The sequence below is a fragment of the Hylobates moloch genome, unplaced genomic scaffold, assembly GCF_009828535.3.
Source record: "Hylobates moloch isolate HMO894 unplaced genomic scaffold, HMol_V3 SCAFFOLD_2, whole genome shotgun sequence".
NCBI lineage: Eukaryota > Metazoa > Chordata > Mammalia > Primates > Hylobatidae > Hylobates > Hylobates moloch.
In genome coordinates, this window is record NW_026652277.1 from 100,188,320 (window position 1) to 100,209,453 (window position 21,134).

The 21,134-nt window shown below is 37.3% G+C and overlaps 1 protein-coding gene across 4 annotated transcripts in view; it reads right to left on the reverse strand.

Moving 5' to 3' along the window:
- PHF3 (PHD finger protein 3) overlaps positions 1–20,758 on the reverse strand; it is a 78,978-nt gene extending 58,220 nt beyond the window's left edge. For 2 of the 4 annotated variants that reach the window (XM_032154370.2, XM_032154350.2), the window contains exons 1-2: positions 20,431–20,758; positions 9,481–9,749 (exon numbers count right to left, since the gene is read on the reverse strand). In XM_032154370.2, coding sequence (XP_032010261.1) covers positions 9,481–9,724 — 244 coding nt within the window. In that variant the 5' untranslated portion in view covers positions 9,725–9,749; positions 20,431–20,758. Of the gene's footprint in view, positions 1–9,480; positions 9,750–19,757; positions 20,101–20,430 lie in introns of those variants that run through there. The other 2 variants (XM_032154360.2, XM_032154379.2) reach the window with 2 other exon arrangements.
- Between the last annotated feature and the right edge of the window lie 376 nt (positions 20,759–21,134).

Here is a 21,134-nt window from a genome sequence, read left to right on the forward strand (position 1 = left end):
AAATTCCCTACTCTGGATTTTCTGAATTTATGAAGTGATATTTTAGTATTTACATTAAAAGATGTATATGTTTTAACTCTGAGTTCAATTGCTATTTTTGTTATTAAGGATGGCTGCAGCAATGACCATGGAAAAATATCTGAAAAGAACTGCACAGTCTATTAGAAATGTCTAAAGCAGGGCTGGGCATGGTGGTTCATGCCTGTAATCCCAGAACTTTGAGAGGACAAGGCGGCAGAATGGCTTGAGCCCAGGAGTTCAAGACCAACCTGGGCAACATAGCAAAACCCCAACACTGCAATAAAAAAAGAAAGAGAAGAAATACCTACACAGAACAGCAGTCTATATCCCAGGAAAAGCGTAAGAAATAAAACAAGAAACAAACTGAACTAAGAGCAATTAAAGCTGCTTACATAAATGTAGTAGTTATCACTGTGCTTTTTAAGCTATATTGCATATAATTTAAAGAAGCTATGAAATACATAAAGCCTACCAATAAAACTTAGGACTAAAGTGAACATAAAAAATCATTTGTATTTCTTTTTATAAACAGAAATAACAGTTTCATGGATAATTTAGGTTGGAACAGACCTTAAAAGGTCACCTAAAGCCAGGCACAGTGGCACACGCCTATAATCCCAGCACTTTGGGGGGCTAAGGTGGGCAGCTCGCTTGAGCTCAGGAGTTTGAGACCAGCCTAAGCAACATGGTGAAACCCTGTCTCTACAAAAAACACAAAAACAGGCCGGGCGTGGTGGCTCACACCTGTAATCTCAACACTTTGGGAAGCCGAGGCAGGTGGATCACCTGAGGTCAGGAGTTCAAGACCAGCCTGATCAACATGGAGAAACCCCATCTCTACTAAAAATACAAAACATTAGCCAGGCATGGTGGCTGGCATGGTGGTAGGCGCCTATAATCCTAGCTACTTAGGAGGCTGAGGCAGGAGAATTGCTTGAACCCGGGAGGCGGATGTTGCAGTGAGCTGAGATAGCGCCATTGCACTCCAGCCTGAGCAACAAGAGTGAAACTCTGTCTCAAAAAATAATAATAATAATAATTAGCAGGGCGTGGCAGCACACACCTGTAGTCCCAACAACTAGGCAGGCTGAGGTGGGAGGATCACTTGAGCCTGGGAGGTGGAGGTTGCAGTCAGCCGAGATTGTACCACGGCACTCCAGCCTGGGCAACACAGTGAGATCCCGTCTCAAAAAAAAAAAAGGTCACCTAATACAAATAACTATCTGATGCCTGAATCCCCACTGGAACACCCAGTCAAAGGGTCATAACCAGCAAAAGCAAAAATCCTATATGCCCAGTCAGGGAACCTATTATTCCATTTGGAGAACTACAAGTTCCTCCTTTTAGCCACTTAAACTCTGCCTCCCTCTAACTGCTGCCTAAGGGACCTAGGTCTTTACCTTTTATTCATAAAGAAGTCAAATCTCTTGTCAATATGATAAACTTTCAAATTATCTATGGCAGCTACTAGGTCATACTCTTTCAATCTTTCAGCATTTCCTCTTCTTCCTAAGTTACAGCTCTAATTCTATGAAGCGTTTACCTCTCTTTTATCTTTTGCTCTCTTCAAAACGTACTCCACGTTCATCTGAACTCCTCTACATAAAACTCAAAATGATATGTATCTTAATCATCAATCTTACAGAAATTTTTATTCTTAAAGGGTATATATGTGCTTACAAGGTTCATCAGTTCATCTTGTTTAACATTTAATAAAAAGTATATATTTTGTCTTAACCAATGTATTTCCATCTCATCTGCATTGCTACACGTATTAAATTTGTATTTTCATGTTCAACCATGATTCGCTCTGTAATAGTAAGTCTCCCATCAAAGAAAAGCCCAGGACCCAGTCTTCACTGCAGAATTCTACCAAACATTTAAAGAACAAATACCAATTCTCAAACTCTTCCAGAAAATTGAAGAGGAGGGAATTCTTCCTAACCCATTCTGTGTGGCTAACATTACCCTGATACCAAAACCAGACAAAAACACAACAACAAAAAAAATTAGAGGCCAATATTCCTGATTAATATAAATGCAAAAATCCAAGCAAACTGAATCCAGCAGCACATTAAAAAGACCACTCACCATGATCAGGTAGCATTTATCCCAGGAATGCAAGAATGGTTTAACATATGAAATCAATAAATGTGATACATCACATCAACAGGATGAAGAACAAAAACAGTATGATCATCTCAATAGACACAGGAAAAGCAAGCAATAAAATTCAACATCCCTTCACAAATAAAAACTCTCAAGTTAGGTATAAAATAAACATATCTCAACACAATAAAGGCATGACAAACCACAGTCAACATCATACTAAGTGGGGGAAAGTTGAAAGTTTTTCCTCTAACATCTGAAACAAGACAAGGATGCCCACTTTCATTCAACACAGTACTGGAAGTCCTAGCCCAAGCAATTAAGCAAAAGAAAAAAATATAAAATAAAGGACATCCAAATTGGAAAGGAAGAAGTCAAACTATATCTGCACTGTTAGAACTTATAAACAAATTCATTAAACTTGTAGGATAAAATAAACATACAAAAGTCAGCAGCATTTCTTTTTTTTTTTTTTTTTTTTTTTTGAGATGGAGTCTCGCTCTGTCGCCCAGGCTGGAGTGCAGTGGCGCAATCTCGGCTCACTGCAAGCTCCGCCTCCCGGGTTCACACCATTCTCCTGCCTCAGCCTCTCCGAGTAGCTGGGACTACAGGCGCCTGCCACCACGCCCGGCTAATTTTTTGTATTTTTAGTAGAGACGGGGTTTCACCGTGGTCTCGATCTCCTGACCTCGTGATCCGCCCGCCTCGGCCTCCCAAAGTGCTGGGATTACAAGCGTGAGCCACCGCGCCCGGCCAGCAGCATTTCTAAATACCAAAATAAACTAGTGGGGAAAAAAAAAATCAAGAAAGCAATCCTACTCACCAAAAAAATGTAGAACACTTTGGTATAAATTTAAGCAAGAGGTTAAAGATCTCTGCAAGGACGACTACAAAAAAACTAATAACAGAAATTAAAGAGAACACACATCAAAAAATGGAAAGACATCAAATGTTCGTGGTTAGACGAATTAATATTGTGAAAACGACCATATTACCTACCAAAAGCAGTGTACAGATTCAATGCAATGCCTACCAAAATACCAGTAACATTATTTACAGAAATAGAAAAAAAAATCCCCAAAACCACAAAAAAAAAGAATACACAGAACCAAAAAAAAAAAAAAAAAACTAGCCAACGTAATCCTGAGCAAAAAATAAATAAATAAATAAATAAATAAATAAATAAAGCTGGAGTTATCACACTACCGGACTTCAAAATACACTACAAAGCTATGATAACCAATACAGCATGGTACCGGCATAAGAGCAGACACACAGACCAATGGAACAGAAAAAGAAACCCAGAAATGAATCCACATATTCATAACCAACTGATTTTCAACAAAGGCACCAAAACAGTCATTTGCGAAGGAATAATCTCTTCAACAAATGGTGCTGGGAAAACTGGATATCTATGTGCAGAAAAACGAAACTAAACCCCATCTCTCTCCATATACAAAAATCAACTCAAAATGGATTAAAGACTTAAATGTAAGATCCAAAACTAAGAAACTACTAGAAGAAAATGGGGGAAATGCTTTAGGACATCGGTCTGTGCAAAAATTTTATGGAGACCTCAAAAGCACAGGCAATAAAAGCAGAAGCAGACAATTGGGATCAGATCAAACCAAAAAGCTCTGGACAGCAAGGAAACAATAAACAGAGTGAAGAGAAACCTATAGAATGGGAGAAAATATCTGCTACTGAGCCATCCAACAAGGGATTAATATCCAGAATATATAAGGAACTCAAACAACAACAACAACAAAAAAGCAATCCAATTTTTTAAATGGGCAAATAAGCTGAAAAGACATCTTTCAAAATAGACATACAAATGACTAAGAGGCATATGAAGAAAATGCTCAACATTACAAATCATCTGGGAAATTCCAATCAAAACTACAATGAGATATCATCTCATCCCATTTAGAATGGCTATTATCAAAAAGATAAAAAATAATAAACACTGGCAAGAATGTGGAGAAAGGGGATTTCTCACACACTCTTGGAGGGAATGTAAATCAGTACTGTCATTACGGAAAACATATGGAAGTTCCTCAAAAAACTAAGAACAGAACTACCATATGATCTAGCAATCCCACCACTGGCCATAAATAGCCAAAGGAAAAGAAATCAGTATCTCTGCACTCCCATGTTTATTACAGCACTATTCACAACAGCCAAAATACGAAATCGACCTAAGTGTCTACCAACAGGTGGATGAATAAGAAAATGTGGTATATATACACAATGGAATACTAACTAACCATTAAAATAGAACAAAATTCTGCCATTATGGGAACACAGATGAGCTGCAGGACATTAGGTGAAATAAGCCTGGCACAGAAATATAAATACCGCATGCTCTTACTCATATATAGCAGCAAAAGAATTGAGCTCATTGAAGTAGACAGTACAATAGTGATTACTAGAGCTGGGGAAGGGGAAGGGGCAGGGGGAATAGCCAAAAGTTTGTTAACAGATACAAAATCACAACTAGGCAGGGCACGGTGGCACACATCTGTAATCCCAGCACTTTGGGAGGCCAAGGCAGGCAGATCACTTGAGGTCAGGAGTTCAAGACCAGCCTCGTCAACATGGTGAAACCCTGTCTCTACCAAAAATACAAAAACTAGCTGGGCATGGTGGCAGACCCCTGTAATCCTGGCTACTCAGGAGGCTGAGGCGAGAGAATCACTTGAATCCGGGAGGTGGAGGTTGCAGTGAGCCAAGATCGGCCCCCTGCACTCCAGCCTGGATGACAGAGAAAAACTCCATCTCAAAAAGAAGGAAAAAAAAAGAAAAAATTACAGCTAGATAGGAGGAATAAATTCGAGTACTCTATTAACACTATAGGGTAACTATAATTAACAATTTATTGTGCATTTCCAAATAGCTAGAAGGGCAGCTTTTGAATGTTCCTGACACAAAGAAATGACAAGTATCTGAGGTGATAAATATGCAAATTTACTTAATTTGATCATTACACATTGTACACATGCATAAAAATATCACTGTACCCCACAAATATGTACAATTATGTGTCAAAAACAATTTTTTAAAACTCGATTCTCAAAAATAAGTTATTAGTGTAAAAGGTTCATTGAAACACAGAAGCTTTAAAAAAATCAACAAATACCAATAATAAAAACAGTCAAGACTCCAGTGAAGATACAGAATGAACTTATATGTGTAGTTGGATTCAGAGATCTAATTAGTATGCACAAATAGCCCCACCAACCCCCAAAAAAGTACAAATAGGGAGTAATAAATATCTGAAAACTGAATTTACTAGACCAGAGAGCTACTATGTTTAGTTCAACGTACTGTCTGACTGAAAATGCTGTCCAAAAGAAACACGAAGCCATAAAACCTAAAACTTTTTAAACAAATCTGTGACACACTGGTACACCAAACCTTTTATCCAGAACAAGTGCAATATAATTTTTCCAATATTACATAGATGAATTCTGTCTAGTGATAAAGGAGCCTCAAACTAGGTATGATTAAAGTTTAAAATTCATATGCCAAAAAAGGGACTAAATCACACTATTACTGATAGTTTTACTAATTGTAAAACTAGTCTTAATATACATTACAAGTATTATAACACTTTGCTTGAAAGCAGTGCAAGCAAAAATTCTATCAAACAACACTGCTTGATGTCATATAATATCAATGTCATTTATGATAGGAAAGCAACATGTGATGTAAGCAGGTGTTTTCCTTTACTTGAAAAAATACTAATTACACAATATGAATCAACTCTTCCCAAATATTTGGGATACCTATAAGAGTTCAATGACTTTTTAATTTGCTTAACCTCCAAAAACCATACTAGAGAATTTTTTTTTAATTAAGTGAATGATGATTTTGCTAGCCATAATGCAGCCTTGAAAGGACATCTTGGTTTCACTAAAGGATGCAGTAGCTACAAGCAGTAACCTACAGTAGTAGATAAAGTGCTATTTGAATGAAAGGCTGCTCTAAACACTCATGTTTCTACAGTATGTCTGTTTTGTTGGTCTTAAAACAATGTTGAACTATATTGTAAAAACTAAAGATATCAACTTACAGCCACTGAACATTTATTTTCAATATACCATATTAAGAAATGGATTGTAAACACAAGCTTGTTCCACACTTATGAATCATAGCTTAGCTGTCAATGTAAAAAGGGAACACATTTGTTTGTAAAATGAGAGATAAAATAAACATTTCTTCATAACACTGATAATGCCAGTAAACACCATTTCAGTGATTTTGAATACACTCCTCAAGTGGTATATATAAACAGTATATTCAGTATCTCAAACCTGTTACTTGGGAAAATACTCTTTTGCTCACTCGCTAGAGGGTAAAAAAAATGTATTAATGGGCACATCTAAAAACCATATGCAAACACTACAATTAGATGAAGTAATACCTGACACAGTCAAAAGCATTCAAAGAAGAAAGCTGGCTGCTTTCTCTCAAAATGAAACAACTGGCATCCCAACTTTTGTGTATCCAACAGAGCACTAAACGTAATCTTCTATGTTTCTTATTTTTATAATTTTCTAAAAATATGATTTTTTGAGACAGCTGAAATACAATCCAAATCACTATGTCAACAGCAAAAATACTGGTCCGAAACCAACCTGGCTCATCATAACAGAAAAGATGATGTAGCAATTATTTTGGTAGCTAATTTTAGCACTAAGGTTACAAAATAGCCACAATCTATAGCTTTCATTGGTCTAAGGAACACAAATAGGATTATTTCCCTGCTTAGCTTCAATGAAAACAGCTAGTAAAAGCCTACAGTGCCAGGAACAAGAATCTGGGCAAGAACTATGCTGTTTTTATTTAAAAACAGCTGAAGTTATTCATAAATAGCTGAAAGCTACTGTCCAACAGGGTTTTCATCAATAATTACAGTAAGATTTCCCAGGCCAAGCACAGTGGGTCATACCTGTAATCCCAGCACTCTGTGAGACAGAGGCCGGAGGATAGCTTGAGGCCAGGAGTTAGAGACCAGCCTGGGCAATATAACAAGACCCCGTCACTACCAAAATAAATGAATAAATGAATAAATAAATAAATAAATAAATAAGATTTCTTCTTTGCAATTATCTCTTAAATCTAACAAAAAGTTAATTTTTTTTTTCAAAAATGTTTTCCATTTTGCTTTCAGAAAATGTGTGGGCCTTTTACTGACCCAAATATCCCAAAAGGAAAAGAATTTTGAAGAAATCAAGATAAATCCCCTGGCTAGATGGCACAATGAAATTTAAAAATCCTAAACAGAAAAGCCTTATTAAGTTTCCTCCACATATTTCCTTACATATCTTAAAAACATATACACTATACATATATCAATACAAACATTCTGCTACAGAATCAAAGATAAATTGTAGTAAACAAATTTTAATATCAGAAAACTTAGGAAGTAATTTAAGTTCCTAAATTTAAAAGTTCATTTAAAAGATAACAGAATCATAAACAAATAATAAATCATATCTCAAAAAATTTCTATGTACTTCATAAAGGTGCTCTAAGTCTTCTATTAGCAAAAGAAATATACAACAAAACTGAAGAGATTTTTCACATTAATAAAAACTTTTCATATCAACAGAAATTAATTTTTAAAAAAGGACAGGAAGCAGGCATACAGGTATTACTATAGGGGTGGAATTTTATAAATAAAAAAGTCTAACAAGATGACACATGTGTCAGTTCCACATCCAATATAACCACCCTTGAAGGTAATTGGAGTTCCAGCAACAACCATGTTAATATTAAATAAATGTTTTTCCTGAATTTAGACTAAACTAGGAAACAGTGAGCATACAACCAAACACTGTCAAAGATGCTTAACAATAAAGATAATTAGAGCTACTATACTGACACAAGCACCAAAGTAAAAAACTTGAACAACGCATACATAAAACAAAATTTTAAAAGCTTTAAAACATTTAGAATACAACAACACAACAATGTAAACCTAAGTAATAACACAACATAATATAAATAATTCAGAGATACACTATTAGCAAGCAATTCAAAAGACCTCAGTTTTAAGTTGTTAAAATGAAGCTTCCTAGTAGCCAGTGTTGAGGTCCTCAGGCGGAGTAACCTGACAAACTTATGGGCAAACAGCAGACCACCTATTCCCAACTTTAAGTATTGCCACATTAAATTTAAAATATACATAGAAAACGTTTTAAAAAATGAAAAATATGCCGAACAAACTGTAGAGGAGAAAAAGTCTAGTCAATGAAAAACAAACCAACATCACATAAACCTGAGAACTATTTACTCTAGGGAATGGTGAGGGAAACCCTTACTGTTCCATGGGAGGCTGATTTTACCTTTACCTATAATGTTACTCACAGAATAGCTATTAGTAATTGCCAGAACGTTTACAGTAATATTTTCTCTGCTTTATAAAAGAAAAACTGTTTTTTATACATTAACATGACAAAGTAATTTCTTATTAAGAATAGTTTAGCCTTACAGAAAATCACTATCTTCAGTCTTTCAGTTACTTCAGCTATAGACCCTTTTCTGTCCAACAGAAATATAAGACATGTATGTAATTTTAAATTTTCAAGTAGTCACTTTTTAAAAGGCAAAAAAACAAAACAGGTGACATCAGTTTTAACCACAAATATCCAAAATATCACCTCAGCACATAAGCAACATAAAAAAATTGAAGAAATATTTTTTAACTTTTTTTCATACTGAGTCTTCAAAATCTAATGTGCATTTTATAGGACCAGACTCATTGCAAGTGACCAGACTCATTGCAAGTGACATGTGGCTAGTGTTTACTGTCCAGGGCAGCAGAGGTATAGAGTTCTTTCTCTGGTTTTAAGATACATGTACACAATACCAAAGGAGGTGAAATGGGAGCAAACAATGTAAATATTTCAGGGGCTGGGAGGTATGCTGAGAAAGGTCAATTCAGCCATCCCCGCTGACTCCAGCAGGCCTAAGGTGACCACATGTCTCAATTTGCCGGGCAATCCCTATTTACTAAAGAGTCCCAATTTACACCTGTTGTCATGATGTAATTATTAAAGTACTCTCTGTAATTCTAATAAGTGTCCCATACTGGATAATAAATTATATGGTCACCCTACCTATATCCATAATATCCTTGAGGATAACTCCACACTCCTTGGAAGAAAATTTAAATTTTAATTCTGATGCCTGGAAAAGAAGCTCTAAATTCAAAGGAAATAACCCTAAATTTACTACCCTCCTCATTAAAAAAAAAAAAAAAAAGAAAAAAAGAAAAAAGAAAAAGCTGCTGAAAATTTATTTTAAATTGCAGACTAAAAAAAAAAAAAAAGTAAGAATTACCTGTTGAACAAGGCATCTGGAAATTGGGATCATTGCTATCCAAAACAGGCAAACAGAACTGGTTACTTGCAGATCCTAGCATAGGATCCTTATCGCTGAGCATGTTCTTCAGCGAGTCCTCTAAGACATTTTGACTTGCACTAAAATCCTCACAGACTTCATTCTCCAGGTTGGATCCTAGAAATAGGGCATCATCTAAGTGTTCAGTAGGAATTAAATGATTAAATGTATCAACTATATCCATGAAGACTTCTGTGTGTCTTTCAGCCCTATAGAAAGACAAAAAAAATACCATAAGAAATAAAGCTATCAATTGAAAATCACCTAATACCAAATTATTTTAATAGTTTTGAGTCTAAGAACACACTTAAGGTATTTCTGAATTGTTGTTTAAAAAAAAATCCTCACTTGTTTTTAGAATATACATTTGGAAATGTAGAACGAATCTTTACTAAATAATGTTTCTTCATCATGCATGTAGTATATCATTTTACCAGAAATCCTACTAAATGTTTACTCAGTTCATTATTTTTAGGAAAAAAAAACTATGTATATAGTCCATTAACTTGACACATACGAAAGAATTACATGGCTTAAAGCATAAAAACAATTGTTTTTAACCACAACCTTTTCACAAATTAAGCATCAGACACTGCTTTTACAATAAGTCCACATAAAAGAGCTAAAATCAAATAATTTAAATTTTTATCCCATACCTATTAAAACCATAAAGTAGCCTTGTTTTATTTACAAAGTATTAAAATTATTTAAAGAAAGGTAATATATATAGACAAAGGGCTTTTATTGTAGGGGAAGAGGTGGAAAATGAAAAAGAAACTATTAACCCAACAAATCAAAACTTAAAAGACTACACATGCACACAAAGATGTGCACAAACACACCTTTTTGCCAGGTCCCCTTTTAGGAGAAAAACAAGATAAATGACACAAAGACAATCTACATCATGTATTTAGATTTATTTTAGTTATGTGTGGTCTATACAAGTATCAAGTTAGTCTCCCATTTGAATTGTACCTACATTGCTCAGCAAAAGTCATTTCAAAGCTCTACAGGAGCCTCAATTACGAAAAGTTAAACCAATTAAGTTAAACTGGTTTGAGAGAAAACTGAATCAACATGTTTTAGGGGGTGGAAAGTCAACCAAACAAAATTAATATTAATTTAACAAAAAATTCCAGTGATTAACCTATAACATCCTGGGTTCCTTAATTCCAAGATTTTTGAGATTAGCTCCAAATCTAACAAAATTTCCTCAAACTAGTCTTGAATTCTCTCCCCCTATAAAAATGAGGGAAGAATTTCAGATACACGCTAACATTCACTGGTTATATATGTCATATTGTACTAAACATTTTACCAATATTTATATAATTTAAGCCCCAATAATAAATAGTCTATTATCATCCTTGCATTATTAAAAAAAAAAAAATGCACTTGAATAATTTAAATGTCTTCCCCAAAGTCACAAAGCAGAGCCAAAATTCTAGCCTGGGTTTCAAGCTCCACAGCCCATACCCATTAATAAGTGTTACCCTCTCACACTGAGCTAAGGGCTGGGATGATCTTACTCATTAAAGGCTCTTTAAAAACAATTTTCCTGCCAGGCCCAGTGGCTCATGCCTGTATTCCTAGCACTTTGGGAAGTGGGCAGATCACTATAGCCCAGGAGTTGGAGACCAGCCTAGGCAACAAGGCGAAACCCTGTCTCTACAAAAAAAATACAAAAATTAGCCAGGTGTGGTGACACGTGCCTGTAGTCCCAGTTACTCAGGCGGCTGAGTTGGGAGAATCACTTGAGCCCGGGAGGCGGAGGTTGCAGCGAAATCAACCCACCGCACTCCAGCCTGGCAAAAGAGCCAGACTCTGTGTCAAAAAAAAAAAAAAAAATCCAACAAATTAGTGACTGCCTGGGGCCACAAATAGGGAAACGATGAACTGCAAAAGGGCAGGTGGATACCTGAGAGATGACGGAAATGTCCTAAATCTTGGTTGTGATAATGGTTTCACGAATCTGTTCATTTTTAAGGAATGCATTTATTATACCTCAATTTTTAAAAAAAAAAAAAAAGCAAAGAAAATTCCTCTCTCACAAAAGTTAATGTCCTTCTAAATAGAAGTTTCAGTATCTTCTCATTTTTTTCCATTTATTTACACTGAAATGTTAATAAAGCACTGAAAGAAAATGCTAACTACTTTACAGATTTGCTGCTTATTTTACATGCATTCTCTCAATTGACAGAAAATTGTAGCTAGCAATGCTGAAGAAAACTCAGGACAAGTTCCTTTAAGAATTCCCTACCACTATATGATCTCAGTGCCAAAGAAAGTCTCAATTATCATACATCACCAATACTTCCGCCCAATATGTTTTTAGGTTCCAAAAAAATTTAGTATATTAAATTCTGGTAATTAAAAATAATTTATGAAAATATTCACTAAATGTTTACAAAATTAAGTAGAACTACCAGTGAATTCATTTATCTAAACGTGCTGGAATCCACTACCGCAAGCCAAAGCCACCTCCTCTTCAGAGAGTTGCATCCCAATTAGTAATCTTTTTTCTCAGATCAATCAAAAAGAAAAAAGGCAGTTTCAGCCCTAGAAACAAATGGCTAACTTTCCTTCAAAAAATAGTATACTCAATCTACTGAAAAAGTAAATGCACTTGTTACCATAGCAACATGAGGCCAGCAAATTCTGCAAACTTCCTATGAGGTCTTCCTGTTGTACCAACTATATGCTGTGAGCTTTCAAGTGATGGGAACATTCACAACATTCAGAAGATATGGTCACAAAGCTCAAGATCACATAGCTATACTGAAGAACAGGCCATTCTAACTAGTCATCTAAAGGAGCAATTTTTTTTTGTTTTCAGTAACATTACTATTAGTGAAACCATCCTAAAACTCCTTCATTGAAAGTGGCTTCGGAGCCTGTAATATATTTCTTGAAGATCAATTTTTTTTAAATGAAGCATACTGTAAATAAAATCGGTTAAGTTTTCCAGTACTGTTTTTAAGTCAAAACTATTATGACTTATAAAGTATGCTTCCCCAGATTTAAACAGGCATTATCAGGAAAAAGGTTTCCACAGTCACAAGTGGAGATAGACTGAAGTTATGTTTCTTTAACGATACCATTTATTTATTCATCAAATGTTTACTAAGCAGCTACCATTGTGTGAGACATGTTTAGTAGGCTAATGAAAATGGGAATCTTCTAAGAACATAGTAATAAAGCGTATCACATTTGTGAGTCCAAAGAAGACAATTTCCACAGGACAAATCACAATCCTAGTGTTTCGTGGCACACGTTTTAAGGAAAATTGTTACAAATGAGAATAATTTTTCTTACGTGGTTCCAACTGGCTCTGGAAGTAATTCCAAAGAGAAAATGCCAAAAATGAGCAGTATGTAGCCATCCACAAGAACTCCCTTGAAAGTAACATTTATTGGAGGTATAATTCATTTTTAAAAATCAGTTTCAGATATAAAGTGATCAGTCTCAAAAATAAAATAACTCTAATGCTAAATAGGCAAACAAATTAGCCAAATGTAGAAATATTTACTCACTTGTAATGGATACACTAATCTATTAAACACAATGTAGTACCCTGGATTAGATCATGGAACACAAAAGGGACAGTAGCAAAAAAAAACTGGTAAAATCAGAATAAAGTCTGAAATTTACCATTATTATTGGTAATACACCAATAATAATCTCTGTTCTGATAAAGGCACTAGCTTTATGTCAGATGTTAATAATCAGGGAAACTAGATAAGGGTATACAGAAACACTACACACCCTTTGCAACTTTTCTATAAATATAAAATTATTACAAAATAAAGTCTTAAAAAAACTAATCTAAGAATATTCTGGGATACCTAGCAATGTGGCTAACAAAGATAATCAGATCTACTTAAGGGCGAAAATTAGGAGCCAATTTAGTATCTTTGTTAATTAAACAAATTGTCTAATTTAAACAAATTCCTGTTTCTTACACTAAAATTTTACTTACGTGCTTTCCTATATTTGGAATTCTAAATTTAATAAAACATAGTAAGCCCATCTACTGGCATTCTAAATAATTAAAACATAATAAGCCTGTATAGGGTGTATTTTAAATGGCTAATGATATGTGTATATCCAATTAAATCAGTATTGGTAATTTGGGAATATACATGTTAAAGTCAGAAATTGTTTCTGGGTAAATTCATGTTTACAGACAACAAAATATATGCAGCTAAGTATATAACTGAATAATCTGCATAATTCAAAATTATTCATTTACTCATACATGTATTAAGCATCTATTACAAAGCATTTTAAGTCTAGTGAAATGAACCTGTCTGAAAGTCGAAGAACTCACAATTCAAAACGACATAAACATATAAGCAAATACAACATGTATAAACATCACAACAAAATGCTAAGTGCCGTATTGAAGGGCTTCACAGAGGAAGGGGAAACTCAGGAAGCCAACAAAGGCTAGGCAGGTGATGATGTGTAAGCTGGATCCTAAAGATCCAGAGGATATTCTAGGCAAAGGGAACAGCATGTCTTAATTATGAATGGCTGAGTTTGGTCCTGATGGACCATTTATGAAAACTCAGAATACAACTAAAAATAATTAGTACTAATTTGCCAAATAAAATTTAATCCGAGTCCAAAGATATTTCCTGCTTTAAAATATGTTTCATCTGTAATTCTCAGAGAATTATATTGAAGCCAGGTTTAGTTTATACTAACAAAGCAGCCTAATTGCTTTCCAAGTGTTTCAAGTATTAATAGAATGCAAAAAGATGAGATTTAGAAAGTGTCAACAGCAAAAAAAAATTTCACTTTAGGCCGGGCGCTGTGGCTCACACCTGTAATCCCAGCACTTTGGGAGGACGAGGCGGGCAGATCACCTGAGGTTAGGAGTTCGAGACCAGCCTGACCAATATGGCAAAACCCCATCTCTACTAAAAACAAAAAAGATTGGCTGAGTGTGGTGGTGCATGCCTGTAATCCCAGCTACTTGGGAGGCTGAGGTGGGAGAATAGCTTGAACCTGGGAGGCAGAGGTTGCAGTGAGCCAAGATCGCACCATTGCACTCCAGCCTGGAAGACAAAAACAAAACTCCGTCTCAAAAAAAAAAAAATTACACTTTACAAAAACTCACTTTAACAGCAAATTAAAATTCTCTATCCCAACTTTTTAAAAACACCTTCAAAGTAAACCTATGAATTCTATCCTGTTATTTCCTAAAACACACACACACACACACACACCTAACAAGAAATCACTAAAGCTATCAAAGGCCAAAGAGGTGATATACTAAGATCAAGTTGTCTCTCACGTAGTCTACATTTGTGTCTGTGGGTGTGTGTGTAGGGAGGTGGTGTGAGGGGAGCAAAAACATATCAGGAGACTAATATCTCTGAAGAAAAGTTATACAAGGCAATAGTGATGGTGGTGGTGATGGGGGATTGGTCTATGTATGATAGTAAGTGAAGGCCTCACAGCGTTAACATTTGAACCAAAATCTGAAGTGAGGTAGTGATCAATGCATAAATGCTGAAGAGCAATCCAGACAAAGACCTAGAAGTACAAAGGTCTTAAAAGTGGAGCACACTTGATGCCTTCAGCCCCCGTACCATCGTTTAAATTAAGCAATTTCATCAGGTATGCTTACTAAAAACGAATTCCTAATAGGCAGTAGCAGTAGAAGAACAAAACTACTACAAATAATAATGATGATAAAACAAAACTTTTTGTGCTCAAACTTCAAGACAGGCATTGTTCTACATGCTTTACATCTATAATCCTCAATCAGAGGTGAGTATGCCCATGCAGAGAACATTTGCCATGTCTAGAGACATTTTTGGTCATCACAACTGGAAAGGGCACTATTTGCATCCAGTAAACATACTATAATGCACTAGGACAAGCACCACACACACAAAAAAAATTATCCAGTCAAAAATGTCAACAGTGCCAAGTTTAAGAAATTCTGCTCTACATTTATTCATTTAATCCTCAAAACAACCTTATATTATTATCCTGATTATATAAAAATTGAAATAAAATGAAATTAGGATCAAACAGTTTAAATAATTTACCATAGTAGGTGATGGAGTTAAAGTTGTTTGGTTTTGTTTGTTTAAGCTATCTCCTACAGGAAGAACAGAGCTAAAATCTGAACCCAGAAAATTTCATTTAAGAGTCAATGTGCTTACGACTACCCTATGTGTTTGTAAGGTTAAACTCACTGGATGTTTACTGTGCGCAAGGCATTGTGCTAAACAAATTAAATGCATCATGCCATTTAATCCTCACAACCAAACCATTAGGCAGGTACCATCACCCCCAATTTACAAGAGAGAGGCTAAAGTTTAGCAAAGTTACACCCAATATTACAAAATAAATAAGTGACAGAGCCAGGACTCAAATCCACTCTGCATTACACCAAAGTCAGTTCTTAACTACTATGATATAACAACACTGAAGATGAATCATGGGTTATATCCTTCGAGGACAGAGTCAAAAATTAGTAAGTGGTTAGGCCATGTGGTATGACACAATACTACAAAGTATCATTCTACAAAGCAATTCAACCTAGTCATCTACTCTACACCCCCACTTCAAATTCTGGTTCAGTTTCGTTAGTTAGAATCTATTGGCAAGACATCATTAAAGAAAGCAAGGATCATAACTTCTTTTCTAAATGTATCTGGTAAAAAGAAGGTATGGAGGTGTCTGCTGCACAAAGACAACTAAGACCAAAGCAGACCTAAGTCCCTAGGAAAGGATCAGAAGATGTTGAAACTGGCAAACGCAGAATTACAGTAGCCAACAGTAACAAGAAAGAGTTAACTTCAAAGTTTACAACTATATTGGCATTATATCATAACTGACATTATAAGCATTAGGAATTTGAATAAACCACCAAAGTAGTGGACCTAGCTCATCATTAAAACTATGGCCTAGGTAGCAACAGCCCAAGCTAACGTGTAATTGGCACACACTATATGCCAGGCCCTGTGTATCGTATGCATTATCTCATTAGTTCCTCGCAGCGACCCTATAAGGTAGGTGCAATTATTAGTCCTTTCTCTTTAGAGCAAACTGAGACCCAGATAATTACATAATTTGCCCAAGGTCACATACCCAATATTCCTACATTTGAACCCATTCAGTGTGATTCCTGGGCCTACACTTTTACACTCTATAATGCACTCTACACATTAACTTTTATGCTTTTAATGTATCATTAATGAAATCTTAAAAAAAGTTAGAAACAAAAGTGACTCATCCTTCTTCCGAAATTAAGCAGGAATATGCACTTAGCCACCCTCTACACATAAAAAAAAACAAAATGTAAGCCTCAATGCATATGATCATTGGAGGAAAAGCAATTTATCAGCTACAAACTTTTCCATTTATTTTCAGTCTAAAACTTTATGCTTTCATGTGCCCAGCTCACACCAGTTACAAACGAATTAAAATATTAAAAGTTCAGCCTTTCTGTATCATCTACCATGCTCTTCAAAACTGTCTAATAAAGTTAGATTATGCCAACAGGTTAAAATTTCTGGAAATATCTTTTTTTTTTTTTGAGATGGAGTCTCGCTCTGTCGCCCAGGCTGGAGTGCAGTGGCGCAATCTCGGCTCACTGCAAGTTCCGCCTCCCGGGTTCACGCCATTCTCCTGCCTCAGCCTCTCCGAGTAGCTGGGACTGCAGGCGCCCGCCACCTCGCCCGGCTAATTTTGTGTATTTTTAGTAGAGACGGGGTTTCACCGTAGTCTCGATCTCCTGACCTTGTGATCCGCCCGCCTCGGCCTCCCAAAGTGCTGGGATTACAAGCGTGAGCCACCGCGCCCGGCCTTCTGGAAATATCTTAAAATTTTTACTGAACTATTTCTCTATATCCACTCTTCACTGCATAATAGTCATAAAATTTTAAAATACCATTAAAAATGGTCTAAAGCACATTATGCAGGACAATAATTGTCAAGTCCACACATACAGCAATTCCTCATAAAACTCTTGATATTTCCCCTTTAACTCTAATACACTGATTAACATCAGATGTCCATGAATCTTGTTTCCCAGCCTATAATATCTTTACTGAGAACAGAAACAGCCTCAGGGTCTCATGTATGTTTACAATACTCTCAATATCTTTCCGTGTGTAATCAAAGGGCAACAATTAAAGAATATTTTTTGACTGTGTTCTCAAAAATGCAACAGTATCATAAATGTCTAACAGTTTGCCAAGCAATTTTTATAGTTGAAAAAGTGTCTATCCTTCTGAAAAGATACTCCAGAATTCTGAGAGGGTGCTCCAAGAAGAAATAAGAGAAACAGAGCCCAAGATATACTTTTCCAGAAAAGAAAAAAATCCAGCAGCCACTTGTCAGAAATAATTCTTGAAATGAGGATGAATAAAAACTGTTAGAAATCAGCACCCTAAGAATCCTGAACTCCTTGACACTGTGTGGTGAAATAGTTATTGGTAATACACAAACCTAAATGTTAACCAAAAAATCTCATTATCTCACTAAAAAACAGAAAAGTTATTATCTCCAGAAAAAACATATGTAAAAAGGATTTTATGAGAAATTTAAATGGATCTTAAGAAGGCAAAATGTATCAAAAAAGCAAACACCATCCCACCATGTTAAGGAAGATAAACATCATTTATTTTAGTAACTGAAACACAGAACTGTATGTATAGTTTTCATTCACTAGTTTTTCCAAGTAGGCCTTATACTATGAAAAAAATCTAAGCTCTTGATTTTGCAATACTCCAAATCGTCACTTGCTGCCTCCCAACTTTTATAAGTAATACATTACATAAGTCAAAGACTATCAACCTTTCCTAGTGGATTCCAATACTCAATAAAATTCAAATTTTAATAACATGGTTTGAAATGATTAAAGACAAATTCCTTTCGATTTTTCTATCTTGAAACGTGCATCTGACCAAACCAATTTTTTACCTACATTTACATAGACCACTTCTCAGAGGTGACTTTTCTGATAATGCAACATATAAGAATACCATAAGATCAACATGATAGTTATCTGAGGTCTATCCCAACAAAAGAGAATGCATAATTCAGGTGTATGCAAAAGCAGTAAAATAAACTATATTTTTCTATTCTTCAATAAATGAACCTATAAAAAATGTAAATAAGAGGCAAACTTTGGTCCCATCACTGGCTCATTTTTATCATTTGGACAAATTACCGAGTACAGCTATCTGAAAAAGCTTAAAATCTAAAGTTGTAATCTTCTTACATAAAAGTAGCCCATTTCAGGACTGATTGATTGTGTGGCTTAATCAGAGGAATCATCAGTCCTAAAAGTCTCTGCCACTAAACTCTGCTATCACCAGAAAATGAAGTATGTATTGTAAAATAATAATAACAGTGGTAATGACGATGATGATGATGAAGGAAAGAATCATTATGGTAATATATAGCCAGTAAACAGATGAATGAAGAGAAAAATTAGTGGGGAAAAGGTCTAAGTGATAACTAAAGTATAAAATTACTATTTAAAATAACAATAATCTTTACACAACACCTTTCTGTGCTGTGGAAGGGAGCTATAAATTCAAAAACATAAGTATGCTACAATAGAAAAGTTTCTGGTGCTTTGACTCAACATGTCGCTCTATCACAAACATACATCTTTTTCTACAAATATTTTCACAGTTCCAAACATTTCATTCAGGAATCAAAAAATGAATAATTGAGGCGTAGTTGTTAGGTCTTAAACAATCATTTTGACAAAGGGAAGACAAGTTCGACCCCAAAATAGTGACTAAATACAACAACGTACTGTTTAAGTACTCCCTATAGAGTTTACTGTATTGGTTTTTAAATTCAGCTTAAAATAAGATAGTAAAGTTAGTATTTAGAGAAGGCTCAATAATCGATTATTCTTTTTAAATTATCTCTACATGTAATACAGATTAGGACTAGAATATTAAAGCAGTGTTGCCACTTAACATTAATCCATGAACATATTCTACGCGTGACTACTGGAAAGCACTAATAACCACCCCAATCTAAAGTCTCTAGGAATTGGCATTTAAAAGCCCAAAGATGGAAAAAGGTCACCTAACCCGGCAACACATCCTAAGGGAAAGGAGGGACACAGGACTCCGTGCGCGGTATCAACATTCTCTTCCTTTCTACTCTCCGCACCGCCCCCGCCCCCCGTGTCAGGTGATCAGTTATTTAGCACCATTAACACGTACGTATCGACAAGTGGTTCATTAAATTAGATGTATTATCGGAAGGCAAGAGTCTAGGCTTCCCATTTCAAACTAAGCAAAAGGAGTCGACAGTTTTGAGTCCCGGGCACAAAAGCGCGCGGTAACTGGAGGATAAATGGAACAGTAACTCTCATCTCCAAAAACCAGCAGCAGGGAGCAGCCTAGCAGCCAGGGCCAGTCCCAGTTTCCCGAAACCGAGGCCCAAAGCTCCATGCTGGGGCTCCCTGAGAGGGAAGAGGCCCTACGGGCCGGATCTGGGGGCCTGCGAGCCGGGCCTTCCAGGCAGCGCCCGCCGTGCCTCGGGCCTGCGCGCCCGCGCCTCAGCGGCGGCGGGGCACCCTCGCGGCAGACGGCTGGGTACCAGTGGTCGGGAGAGAGGCCGCGGTCCCGACCCTCCGCCCGGCGACCGCGTCGCTGCGACTCCCTCCCCAGCCCGCGGTCCAAATGGTCCACAGGCGGCAGAGGCGCGGCCCAGGTAGGCCGAGGACGTTGCGCAAGAGGCCCGAGAGGCGATCTCTCGGCTGCGCGGGAGAAAAGCGCGGAGAGCCCGCCGAGGGAGGGGCGGAGAGGCCCGCGGAGGCGCTGTGCGTGTGGAAGGGGATGGGGGAGGGGAAGATTGCCCGTCTCCCTGGCCGCGGCCACAGCCGCAACTCACCCAGCTCCGCCAGACGAGCGCTACCACTGGCAGCAAGAGGAAGATGGTGGACGCTGCCGCCGCCGAAGAGGAGAAGGAGGGGGCCCGGTGGGTGCCGCGGAGAGGGGGTACGCGCAGGACGTCGGCGTCGCTGCCACAGCCTCTTTTCCTCCTGGGACCGAATGGCTGCTGCTGACGACACTATTCCTGGCTTCCGCGCCGCCCTCCTAATCCTCGTTGCAGCCGCCGCCGCCCTGAGCCCGAAGGTCGCTTGCCGCGTGGGGACCGTACGACGGCGCGAGACCCCGCAGCCATCGGCGTGCGGCGGCGGCGCGGGAGCTGGAGAGGGTCCGTGTCACGTGACCCCACTGTTTACCGTTCCGGGGGCCGCGGCCTGCGTCGCTGCCGCGCCTGCGCACTGTGGGGCCTCGAGCGCCGCGCCTCCGTGGGGCCCCGGGCTGCAGCACTTCCCGGCGTTGCCGCACCCCTCCCTGTCTTCGGAGGACGCGGCACCGCCTGCGGGCTTCTAGCTCACACCTCCGGGCCGCCGGGAGGGGCGAATCAGAGGAGCGCTTTTTCTCTACCGTAATAAGCACTAAGGCTTCACAGTTAATATAATATTGATGCGCAGCTCCCCAACCCCATATACTTTTTATTAATTGACTGTGAGTTCAAGAATGGTAGAATAGGATGGAGTAGATGAGCCCTCTGCCCAAATATCTGTG